Genomic DNA, 13522 nt, shown 5'->3' with positions numbered 1-13522 from the left:
CACAAATGTTTTATGCATTACAACGTTATTTCTTTAATGAAATTAATAATAAAACTGCAATTGAAGTATCAATATATATAATATTACAAAGTAATATTGATATTAATATATCGAAATGTTGTTTACAATCATTTATGTGGAATCATGATAAACTGATAGGAGAAATTATAATAAAGAAATTATTCGATGGTATTATTCGTCGTAGAACTTTTGGACATTTAATTTCACCAATTAAATTCTTCTCAGTAATTCCAACATTACCATTTAACTCAAAAGAATTCGTAACAATTGATTTACCATTATATTTCTTTGGCTTAGTAATGGGCTTAGCTTATTCATCTGATGAATTAATACAAATGCTTAGTCCATGTTTTGAAGGAATGTTTGAAAGTATTATCCAAATTAATCCAAACTTACAAATACAATTAAACACTGCACAACAAAAAATTAATTCATTAATATTACATCCGAAAACTTTACGTCCAATTGAGTTAATAACTTTAACTGATTCAATACTTAAAACTATTGATACTAATTATCAAGAAAGATATCAATCATTTTTCATTGATACGAAACTTGATGATAATCCTGAGATTTGGTTTATAAAGAAATCAGGTTCTTTATTATATAAAGAAGGTACTATTGAAGATGCATTACAATTTATTATTAAAATGTCGAATTTATTTGATTTCGATGATTATGGGCCACAAAAACTTTCATTATGTTTAGAATCATTAAATAAAACTATAATTAAGTTCGATAATAAATCATTGATTCCTACAAGTTTATTATTCCCAATAATATTTTGTAGTAATCATTCAACTAAAATGTTACGAATTGCATCGATTAACTTATTACAACCAATTTTAAATTATACATTTCCGAATAATGATTTTAATGACATGAAAATCATAAAAGAATTAAACAAAGTTATTAATAATTCATTGATAATAAAATATCAAAGTTTTTATTCCATTAATTTCATTGATAATTTTTCATTATCTTTATCAACTTCTTTAACTTGTACATTCATTGAAATCGATACACGTAAATATGCAATCGATTTATTTAAATTTATATCAATGAAATTAAAGAAATCGAAATCAAATGTATTCTTTATAATACCTTTAATAGTATTTGGGAATAATGATATATTATCTTGGATACATAATAATTTATATGATGAAAATGTTTCAGGTAAAACTGATAAAGAAATCGCTGCTGAATTAATATTTAAAGATTTCGATAAAAGAAATGAAATAGAAATCGATTGGATAATTAATTACCTCGCGCAATTCTTCGGTGGAAGTAATTGCAAAGAAAGATTCGACGATATTTTGGACTTGTTAATTTATGGCGCAAATAACTTCTTAAACAAATTCGCAAAGTTTAGAGTCTATTTGTATAAGAAATGTTTGAATTTGATTAATAACGAAAAAACTAAAAATACTATCGAAAGATTATCCACTTTGGGAGCTGCTTTGATAGATAACCAAAAAATACAAAAAGAAGTCGAACAAGTGGAAGTTAACGAGTTTAAGAGAATGGACGAAATGACACTAAAGGAAATGATATCAGAGGCACTGAAGGTGTTGTCAAAGGCGGTATACTTTAACAAAATTAAGTAAATAATTACTAAAAAGTTTCTGGAAAATTGATTTTTGAAATGAATTTCTTGTTAGTGTTTCGAAATGGAACTTTAAAAAGTCCCCAACGTGCTGTAAAATTATCTTATTCATTGATCTTAATTATGGCCTTTAAACATGTAATATGATATGTAATTAAAAAAAAAAAATAAAATATTTTCATAAATATTAATCAAATTTGATGTGTGAATAGAAAAGTAAAAAATCAACAGTAAAATGAACAATTTTCTCACAATCATATTTCCCAAAGTAAAACCATGAGACTGCATGAAGTTTGCGTAAAACTCTATTTTTATTGAATAAAACATTTTATAATTAGAATTACTTAGATGAGAAACGATAAATAAAGTATACAATACACCACTTCCTATCGTTTTAATTAAAAAGTTTAAAGAAGTTTACATATACCGATAAAACCGGCCTAAGCTAGTGAATATCAATGGATAAAGGGATTCTTCTTGCTGCTTCTTATGATTTAAAAGTACATATGTTTCAGTTATCAAATGGAAATGAAACCAACGAGTATGATATCCCAAATTCACAGGCTAATCGCATTGTTGTATCAAAAAATCAATTTTATATTGCAGGATATTCAAACTTCTTTTGCTATGATATCGAGTCCAAATCTAATCGTGCAATCCAGAGTGTTGTCGCACATGAAAGCAATGTAACAGATATTTGTATTTCTGAATTTAATATAATCACTTGCGGAGAAGACAAAACAATAAAAGTTTGGGATTCAAGAAGCCACCACCCATCCATTTGTGTGTCAACAGATGATTCACTAAATTCTATGGTTCTTCTAAATAATGGATATGAAGTGATTGCTGGAGGTGAAGATGGAACTATCTCTTTATGGGACCTTAAAAACCCTAGAGCTCCTTGCGAAAAGAAACAGTCAAATTCACCGGTAAGGTCACTTTCAATATCTCCTGAAGGATCTGAATTTCTTTCATCATACATGGATGGCAAAACAATAAAATACAAAATCGAAAATGAGGTAATTACAGAAGTATGTGATATTCAATCATTTAATGATATACAACTCCGATGTGCGATTTCACCAAATTCAGAATACTTTGCAACATCTGCTGCAAATAACTGTGCTAAAATCTACGGCTTTGGAAACTGTGAAATGAGGCACAGTTTGGTTCCAAACGAAACTCGTACATGGGTATGGGATGTTGCATTTACTCCTGATTCAACTAAGCTTTGCACAGGAAGTAGTGACGGAATCTGCAGGATTTGGGATGTGGAAAATGGCAAAATGGAAATGGAAATTCCTGTTAATGGTGTATCTAAGAGTGTTTCTGCGATTGCTGTTATTGCATTTCAATATTAGTGAACTGAATAAACGTATTATGGGATGCCCTAATATTCATCGGTAATATGTTCTTTATTCTTTTCTTTTCCTCTTATTCAAAAGTAATTGTTTATTCATCAGTGATCCAGCTGAAAGGAGTATATTCTGAAAATCGTCTTGCTATCTCAACAGATGAAAAAATAAGAAAAAACCCAATAATTTATAGTTCAAGGCCACCTTATGATGATGGATGGCTTTGGACAATTGAAAACCCGGAAGAAGGTACAGAAGCAGCAAGAATGCCGGTAAGTTGTGGATCTACATTAACTTTATTCAACGAAATAAGCGGTCAATATCTTTCTACTAGACGTGATGGAAATAAAATTGTGGCTACTGCAGATCGTAATGGGCAAAGCGCAAAAAGTCAATGGATTTTAACATGCCGCAATAACACAAATTATTGGGAACAATCACAACCAATATTCCTTAAAAATTTAAAGTATAAATGTTACCTTAGCACTTCATTTGATAGTCAAATTCCCGATGAAACAAATAAATTTTCTGTTTATTGCTCCCCATTATCTGCATCTTCAATTTGGAAAACCAGTGAAGGTCTTTACTTAGATGAATATGTACCATCAAAGCCACACCATGAGGATATACATAACGAACTATGATTACATTTCATCCTGCTCTTAAAAGATGAATAATGTTGTAAAAATTTGTTTTTCAATTTTCTTTTCTTTTTTTTTCAAACATTAAATCATTTTAATATAAGATCTTATTAAGTGAAACATAATTATTTTTTTCTTTTGATCGAAATTCTGTTTAAAAAGAATTAGTTTTTCTTGAATAGGAAGTAAATTCACGTGTGTTATAATCTTTTTGGAAAAGCCTATTTGAATATTTAAATTTGATATCAAATTTTTAGTATATTTCATGAATTACCATATATATATATTATTTTTAGTGAAAAAAGAATTTACATCGCTCTATTTATTTATATTTTACATGAATTTCACCTTAATTAAAATCCATTTTATGGTGTTCATACAATAAATTTTTAGTTTCATTAGAAGAAGGTGCAGTGTAATTCTCGAAACATTTTGGTATATAACCACCTTTCATATAATGACAATAAATGTTAAACAACAAAATCCCCGTAATATTTTCAGTCTTATATACATTTTGGATAATTTCATCAGTTGTATGACTTTTGGAATCGCCATGAAACGCAACGACTTTAAAGCCAAATAATGAAGGCTTTGTACCACATAACATATTTGATGAAACGCAAATCCCAATATCTTCACCATAAACGAAAGTCAAATGAATAATTCTTCCACTTAATTTCGCATGAAAAGGTCTAAATATGTAAGGTGAAGAAACATGATCAATATCTTTACAATAAATATTTCCATTATAATTACATTGATTTATATTTAAATTAAAAAATGCATTTCCGATAATTAAATCATTTCCTTTCGCAAGTTGTAATACTTTTGAATGTGAATTAGTATTATTAGAATACATATCATCATCATATCGAATGACAAAATCAACAGGGAAAATGGATGAAATATGATTACTAAAATAAAATAATGGACTCCAATTATAACACCAAATATGATATACAGTTCCAAGAATGTTTCGGATAATCGAAAAATTATATTGGATTCGATTCTCGCATTGAACTATACAATAAAACTCTGGAAGAATACTTTGCTCATTAAACTTTTTGCTAAAGTTATAGATGTAATCTCGTTTAAATTGTGGTAGTAATATTGCAAATGATCCATTGTTAGTTTCATTATGAAATGGACATTGTTGAGAATGAATTGATTGATATGATGAATCAATATAATCATAATTAACATCATTAATAACGCCATCAAATGGAAAATACATTGATTTAAGTTGAGCAGGATTTGCATTAGAAAATAATGAGAGGGCTAAAAGAGGTGGAATGGAATGAGAACTTGAGTTAGTATAAAAAAGAAGTTCAGAAACAACAGTTGTCTCGATAATAGCGAGACTACACCCAACTTTTTCATTGTGAAAAGTGGTTTGACAACCAAAAACAACTTGCGCATCATGTGCTTTCATTTGATAAAGTGCATTTTCGATCCACGTATCAGATGGAAATTGGGTTATTGTAGTGCCATTAATATAAAGAATATAAAACGGTCGAATGTAGGAATAGGTGGCAGCTATAAGAGGAATATAGCCACGATCAGGATAATCAGATAAAATAACACGTTCAAAAAATGAAATATTAGGTTGTTGCGTGTTGCGAATATAAACATAGCTGGAGGTGTTTGACATAAAAGACGAAGATTCATGACTTATGTACGAAGAAATATTTGGAATATCGTATATAATAGATAAATTTTTAAAGTCTGAAGAACAAACAAATATTTGGATAAGCTCTATATTGCAATATAATGAAGCTGACAAAAATTGGTAGAAAATTCCAAATATAATTGGTAGAAAGAAAATTATGTTTAATATGTCAGAATATATTTTTTCGCATTTTTTGGTTTCCCTGATATTGTTTAGTTGATTTGTTTGATTAAGGTTGTTTTTGGGGTTCATTTGAAGGAACCATAAAAAACAACCTCCAAATTAATTGAAAAATGTCAGAAAGGTTTTTTATGGCGGTTATAATATCAGCGTTTGCATGAATGATTTATTACACTTATTCTGGCAATAAATATTGTTTGATATCACTTTTTGGTTAGTTGTAGAGTTATATTTTTAATTTCATCATTTATTTGAAAATTTATCAAATTGAATTTCATCACAATAAATATGCCAATGAAAACACATATATTTCATCAGTAAGTGGGAAAAGATTAAATTTAATCATAAAAACTTTATGATTATTTTATGAAAATTTTTCTTTTAACACAGAATAATATTTATAAAATAATTTATTCATTACTAACTACATTTATGCATTTTCGATTGGCTTTTCATTGATTAATTCCACCAATTTTATCAATGAAGGTCTTACAGCACTTTGCAATGTATTTTCTGCTGGATGCGTTTTTACTTCTTCTCTAATTTCTTTTTCCAACAATGAAACAGCTAAAACTGGCGACCTATTGGCGAGCTGTAAAATTGGCGCAGCGACTGTACCAGTTCGATTCATTACTTTATTCATTGTATTGACCAACTCTTTTTTATCTGCATACAAATTAATCAAAGGTGGAATGTTATACTTAGATATTGTATATGATTTTTCTCCGATAAATACAATCCCATAACTTTCATCAATACTTACAATCCATTTGGCGGTTTCCGGGGTGTCCCAATGACTTACAGATTCACCCGAAAGTAAATCATACAAATTAATTGAATCTTTCGAAAGGGTAAAAATTTGCCCTTGGATGCAAACCAAATTTTGTAAATTGGAAGTGTTCAGTTTACAGACTTTCTTGATTGTTTTCCCCTGGATTCGATAAAGCTCTGATTCACTTGTTTTAAATACGTAGAAATCTTTAAGGCTATGAACAAATTTAAGATTTTCTTGAATGAAAATTTCATTTAGTGGTCTTGGAAAACGTCGATTTCCAGCATCATCAAGTGCACAGCCATAAACACCATCTTGCTTTATAATGTACAAAATAGGTGGTAAAGTATAAATATCACAAAGTGAATCAACTTCACATTGAATTCCCCATTTTGTAATTGGGGCTAAAGATGAAAATTTGGCTGAATAAATATTATATTTTTTGCCATTTTGTGTTAGGAGAGATATTATTCCATTTTGAATAAAGACTCTTCTTAAAATGCCTTCATTAATCGTAAGTGTATTACTTTGATGAAATATTTGTCCTTCGTTAGTAACTCTAACAGAATCAAATGTGAAATTTTCTCTAAAAATTAAGAATAAGTTATAAAGCCCAGGTGATGGGAATGATATTAAATCAATTATTTTGGGTTGATCTTGGTTATATAATATTGAATCAGGTGCTTCACCTCCATTATCAATGAAGTTTTTAATAGATCGAATTGTATCTTGTTTTTCAAGTGATTGAATAGGTAAAATTAAATAAGAATTTTCGAAGCAAAAACAAATTCCATTCAGCGTCCTAATCGCATTAATAAGCTTTTTTGGGAAGTGGGTGATTGAATGAAGAAGTTGTCGAATGTTTCCTGACGTTGGGAATTCGTTTCCCCACTCGACAAGATTCATGTTAGAACTGCTTGACCATTTATACATTGAATATTTGAAAGAGGCATAAAAAGTGTCATTTTGAGTGAAGTTCGATAAACTATTCAAATAATACGGTTAACCGTGAACAGACCCGTCAATAACGGTCAATGCGTAAATAATTCAATAAAAATGTAATGTTATCGTTTTATTAAATCGTTTTTTATTTAATTATCTAACCGGAATCCGCAATTTTCATGCCAGTACTACGTTTGTACAAAAAGAACTAATAAGTGTATCCTGATTGTTTTGGCAAGAATTATTATTTTTATAATTTATGTAATTTCTGGTTGCACCGGCTATGCGACCAGCAATTACCACAGACGGTGAAAAAGCAAATATATTCGAAGAGTTTGATAAAAGCGATGTTTAATTGTGGTTACATTTGCTGGCATATTAATTGTCACATGTTCATAACCTTTAGTATGTAAAAGATTAATGTGTTCAGAAAGCTACTCAATATTATAGAAGAAAACGTATTGGAATACTGAAATACAAAGCTATAACTTAAGTTTTTATCTTAAGTAATGTTTTTTCATTCGTTTTCGGCGTTTCCAACAGAAATGTTAAGTGCATTTTCCTCGCTGTTGTTTCTGTTTGTGATATTAACTATGTCTATAAACTGTCCCAAGATAACATCTTCATTTTTTTCAGTGTAACTAGAAGACATTTTCCGTTTCTCTTTTGATTTTATTAGACATTTAAAGGAAATTTCGGAATCAAATTTTATGTTCATTTTTCGTTTCCAAGTTTTCGAAATTTATATATCTTATCAAACACTGTTAAGTTTAACCATTTCGGTACTTTTATATTTACTTTTATATCGAATGGTTCATAGTTCTTATGTTTGAAGACAAATTGAATTTAGTGTTAAATAATCTATCGATTATAACATAATGATTTGATTTATATTCCGCAATTTCATTTAATACTTTAAATTTATTATCATCGGATAATGAACAATTGTTCTGTTCATCTTTTAAAGATAATATATAATAGATTAGTTCCGAAGTATATAACTTTAAAATCAACATTTTCTTTTAATTATTAATAAAATTGTAAACTGTTTCGCTTTTAATTTTCTAATTAATTAAATCCAATGGAACTTTGTTAGTTAACTTTTTGTTGTGTTTGTTTTGCTATATCATGAAAGACATAAATAAAGCTTAATAACAAACTTCGAATAAAAAGGTTTTTTTAACCTTTAAGTTCAAAATGGATACATTAAATGTGATCTATATTTATTTAGAAATTTACATAACAGGATAAAAGTTTCCTTATTGATTCGAAGTATCGCTCTCCTGCACTTGGCCATCTGTATGAATGCCAACAAGGTCATCAATTGATAATGATGAACCACAAATAGGACATTTCCAAATATTTGTTGCAGTTCCTTTTGATAAGAAATCTACAAGAGAGAACGGTTCATGGTTACAACTCCTTCCACAAACAAGTGTTTGGTAATCATTGCAACCTTCAGCTGAAAATTTTTTGATTATTGATTGAATTGTTTGTGGCTCATAACGAGAAATAGTGACCGCAATTGGGGTTTCTGTGGTGATTGATCGAATTGTGAATAAATTAGGTCGATTAAGAAAAATTTTTTCGGTGATGTCAAGAGGAAGTGGTTCGAAATCATCTGGATTAACAGCAAAAAGAAACCCATTAACATCAGCAAACATGGAAAAGTTGGTTGGTGTATTGTTTTGCCATGTGAAATTTATGCAAACCCGTGAAGATATACTGGATATCATAAATTCAAAAAATCCATTAGACGTACCAGATTGTGCAACAATCGGTCCGAGTATAGGTGGTAACGGAAGAAGTTTAATGAATGGATGCGGAGGTGGAGAAACGACAACTTGCTGGCAAATTTGTAATCTTTTAACAGTTTGAAGTGGATTAAAAAATGGTTGATCTTGCTTTGCAAGAAGAAGCATTACTTCTTGGTAAATTTGTTTGATTAATGGTTGATGACGAATTGACTCAAGAAGCTTAACAACAATTTGTAATAGCTTAGTTTTATTTCCGTTTGCAGGAAGAGAATATTTTTGGACGATATAGCGAATTTGTGATATTCTGAGAAGCTGAACGGATTTTATCAATGTATCAAAATCCTGGTCATTTAAAACATTTTTTTCTTGTTGCTTCGTTCCACTTGTTTGTGAAACATTTCCAGTAGTTGGAGATGTTTGTAAATTTGGTGCGACAAAGTTTTCGTTTGGGTTCATCTTCTTCCAGCCAAGTGAAAAAATTATATGAGGTATTGAATTTTGTATGTATCTCGAAAAGTTAATTCAATACCATTCTACGGTTTTCGCGGGCTTTTGTGCGGCAGAAACGACGTATATATCTCAGATGTCTTTCAAAATTTAAATGGATTTGCAAATCATTACCTTAAGGCGCTGCCACTACTAAATGTTGTGTGTGCAATATTAAAATCCAAAAATCAAATAATTTATTTTTCATTATCAAATCATAATCTTGATATCAAGAACGAGATATTTTGCTTTAATTTATATTACTAACTCCTTTCAATAATTTACTGATAAGTGTAATTATTTCAAATTTTCTTAAAGGGTACTATCGATAGTACTATTTTAAATCAAATTTGAATTCTTTCTTTTCCTTTTTATCGGCCTTTTTCTCCCTTTGGCGAGGATGTGAATTTTTTTGTTTTTTTACTGCTTTAACAAGTTCACCAAAAGGGATGCATCCTTAACATGAATGTTACCTAATACAGAAGTTTCTCTCAATGGTGAATCTAATTTTTATCTTATATTTAAATTGAATGCCATTATATATTAATCCAGAGATTTTGTAGAGCAGTATTTCAACTTTCACATCAGCTAGTATATCGTTTTCAACTGCTTCAGCAAGTTCATAAAGGGAATTTTTTTAAATTATATACTTAACAACACCATCTTCTACAAGGTTCACTAATTTATTTAGAAGGTTTGGATGAGGATTTCATTTGTCAAGTAGTCTCATATTATTTTACAAGACGTCTAAGACATGAAATCACATTTTCCTCATTTATTGAAAATAATTCATTTAAATATTAATCTTTTATTGATAAATTCCCCATAGATCTGGTAGATCGGTAGCTGGAAACTCGATTATAAACCAATTTTGAGAGCAATTCAGAAGTCGTTTTTATCGTTTTTTTACAGCACTTTTTGCTTTTTGGTACGATTTATGTGAGGTGTGTCAAATTTGGTGTACTACAATTTATAGGTTATGGCAATCTCAAAGATGATCCATTCTGTTGCAGTTGGTGATGAATCAGTTGGTAAGACATCCCTCTTAATTGCCCTAAATAAAAAACCATTTAAAGAATTTAATCCTCCAATAACTTTCGAAATTTATGAAGATATATTTTGCAAACAAGAAAAGTATATACTTAGTATTGTGGATACAAGTGATAGAGTAGACTCTGAACTTCGTCAATTAACTTATTCACCCGCACGCAAAAATGATGTTTTCCTTCTTTGTTTTTCTCTTAATTCGAAAAAATCATTTGAAAGTATCACTCGAAGGTGGACCAAAGATGTTAAACACTACTGTAAGCACTCAAAGATCATTCTTATTGGAACAAAATCAGATTTAAGAGAACCTGGAAATCCTGATCATGTTTCTGATGAAGAAGCCAAACAACTGGTTTTTAATCAAAAATTTTATTGTTACATCCCATGTTCTTCAAAAACAGGAGAAAACATTGATTCAATTTTTCCTTCTATTATTAAATGCTTTAACAATAAGTCGCTTCATAAGAAACGGTCCTGTGGACTCAATTATTTTCGTTTTTTTTACATTCCCTTTTTGTATTTTATTTTCTGTATTCCTCAATATGTCCACTCATTATTTGTTCTTTCAAATGATGGGATAAAAACATATTTTAATGATAATATTTTATTCAACCTTTCCACTTATATAAAATATGTATCAATATCTGTGATTATATTTAATCTATTTGTGATTTTTATTCCAATCGATTTCAATATAAAATTGAGTATTTTTCTTGTAGGAGCTTGTTTTTATGTTTTACTTGCAATTGCTCAAATTGGAGTAGGTTCTTCGCTTATTTTAATTTCAATAAAATCTAATGTTTGTGAATCTAATGATTTTGAGGTATGTGAAAATTTAAAGAAGAAATTCTTATTCCTTGGAATTAACTTATTGGTAACCTCAGTAATCTATATTTATTTAACATGGCCGTTATGGTACAGTGTTATTATTTTTGTGTTGGGAAAAATATTCTCTTTCTTCTAAAGAATAAACCGAGAATTTATGAAGAGAATTTAATATTAAATATTAATAAAATGCAAGTAAAAATCTCTTTAATTTTGTTAATAATTTATAATTAATTTAAAAAATTATATATATATATATATATATATATATATATATATAAGTTTAAAGGAAATTATGTCCACATGGATATTATTCCCCTATGGTAACATCTATTAGATTCAACACTTTAATTGCTTCTTTCTATTTCAAATGGACTTTTAAAGATATTATTTCGAATTTTTCTTTAATACAAAAATAGATAATTTCATTCTCTTATAAACTTTTTTAAAAATTTTATGTATAATTCCCAATTTTTCCAAAAATATATTATAAAATAAAAATATATTATAGAACAATTACACACAATTTAAAAATAATAATAATATTTTTTGTAAAAAGTTATATTATAATTATCAAATGCAGATTTTTAATTAAATAAATCTTCAAATTTTATAATTTATTCTAATAAATATATAAACAAAAAAGTTTTCTGTTTATCATATGAAGAATCATTGGATAAAGCAGATATATTAAAAACTTCTGAGTCTAATAATCATTTTCAAGATTTTGGATGGTTTGTCATACACCAAAATGAAATTCATGAAGTAAAACTTACAAAAAATTTTTATTATAATGGTATTTATGTTATAAATTTAGAATAAAACATAAGAAAGTGAAAATGTTGGCAAAAATGAATGGTATTAACGAAAATGAAAACATTAATAAAGAAACAGAAGAAAATGGAAATGAAAATATTGCTGAAGGTGAACAAATTGAAAAGGAAAATATAACAGATGAAGAGCGCTGTGATGAATTGCATCGAATCATTGACGAGAAGGAGGAATGCGAGCGAGAAATAATACATATGAGAAAAAGAAAAGCTAATTAGATATAAAAATTAATAAAAGAATACAATGAATTGCATATATGCAAAATCATAATATAATTTTTTGTGGAATTTAAGCGCAAATATGTTTAATATATCAAACAAGAAATATATTCAATCACTGCACACAGTTCCTTTTTCAAAAGATAAATGTAGTGAAGATTCATGTTTAATTTGTTTAGAACAACTTAATGAAGGAGAAGAAATTCTTTTACTCGAATGTGGCCATCCATTCCATAAAAACTGTCTTGACCCTTGGCTTCAGTTGCACTCAGAATGTCCAAGCTGTAGGCATAAGTTACCCACGTCATAAAATATGAATGTTTTAGAATTATTTGTTTTTTATACAACAATTTTAAAATTTGCATTGTAACATTTAATGAAAGGTTAGTGTCTGCTTTCTGAAATACCACGTTACTTATTTTTTCATGAATAAGTTCTTATTTAAATAACAATTTCTTATGTACTATTTACTCACAATATTCATATCTAAATAGAACCTGAATTTTCATTATATTTATCACACATAAAACTCTTTCTTATGTCAAAAGAATCGCAAACAGTAAATGATTTAATTTTCATTTAATTCACTTAAAATAAAATAAAAAAAAAATAATTAAATAATTTCATTATTTAATTTTTGAGATGGCCTTAGCAGAATCTTTAAGAAAACTTAACATTTCTTTTTCGAACTTTTCCTTCTCTTTCTTATTTTTTCTCGATATTATTTTCGCTTCATCAGATAATTCAGTAACACAATTAGATATTTCATTTTTGATATACGCTTCGATTTCAGATTTTATATTTTCTTCATTAATTTGGGAAAGAATTCCATTACATTTATTATTTAAAGTCGATTGGATATTACTTGGGAAGACGCCACTGAATTCACATGATTTACTATTTTGCATCTTAATTTTAGCGCTCATTTTCTCAATTGTTAATATAGAATTAATACTAATTTTAGCATTTTGAATTTCTAGTTTTCGAGCTGTTGTTTGTTGATTACTTATCAAATCTGGTAAATTAGTAAACTGTGATGAGTTTACTAAAGTGTCTAAAACTTTGTTATTTATTATTTGTTTTATAAGTCCAATGATATAGTTATATTTATTTTTAACATTTTCATTAATGAAAAAATAAATTTATTTCGTGCTAATCATAATATAATTCTT

At 28.1% G+C, this 13522-nt stretch overlaps 3 protein-coding genes across 3 annotated transcripts; 2 read left to right on the top strand and 1 right to left on the bottom strand.

The window, feature by feature from the left end:
- Positions 1 to 2085: 2085 nt before the first annotated feature.
- Positions 2086 to 2988, top strand: GO595_000629 (WD repeat-containing protein wat1; the record flags this gene model as incomplete). Its single annotated transcript, XM_067919630.1, has 1 exon — positions 2086 to 2988. One exon carries the CDS (start codon positions 2086 to 2088, stop codon positions 2986 to 2988), a length of 903 nt encoding a protein of 300 aa, XP_067779098.1.
- A 47-nt stretch (positions 2989 to 3035) lies between these two features.
- Positions 3036 to 3626, top strand: GO595_000628 (putative dolichyl-phosphate-mannose protein mannosyltransferase; the record flags this gene model as incomplete). The annotated part of the gene is made up of 1 exon (XM_067919618.1): positions 3036 to 3626. One exon carries the CDS (start codon positions 3036 to 3038, stop codon positions 3624 to 3626), a length of 591 nt encoding a protein of 196 aa, XP_067779097.1.
- A 4819-nt stretch (positions 3627 to 8445) lies between these two features.
- On the bottom strand, positions 8446 to 9399 carry GO595_000627 (MIZ zinc finger family protein; the record flags this gene model as incomplete). Its single annotated transcript, XM_067919607.1, has 1 exon — positions 8446 to 9399. The coding sequence occupies one exon, from the start codon at positions 9397 to 9399 to the stop codon at positions 8446 to 8448; it is 954 nt and encodes a 317-aa protein (XP_067779096.1).
- Positions 9400 to 13522: the final 4123 nt, after the last annotated feature.

Source organism: Histomonas meleagridis (assembly GCF_020186115.1).
Source record: "Histomonas meleagridis strain 2922-C6/04-10x chromosome Unknown contig_11, whole genome shotgun sequence".
Lineage (NCBI taxonomy): Eukaryota > Parabasalia > Tritrichomonadida > Dientamoebidae > Histomonas > Histomonas meleagridis.
Note: the sequence above shows the minus strand (reverse complement) of the source record. Positions and strands in the feature narration are given on the sequence as shown.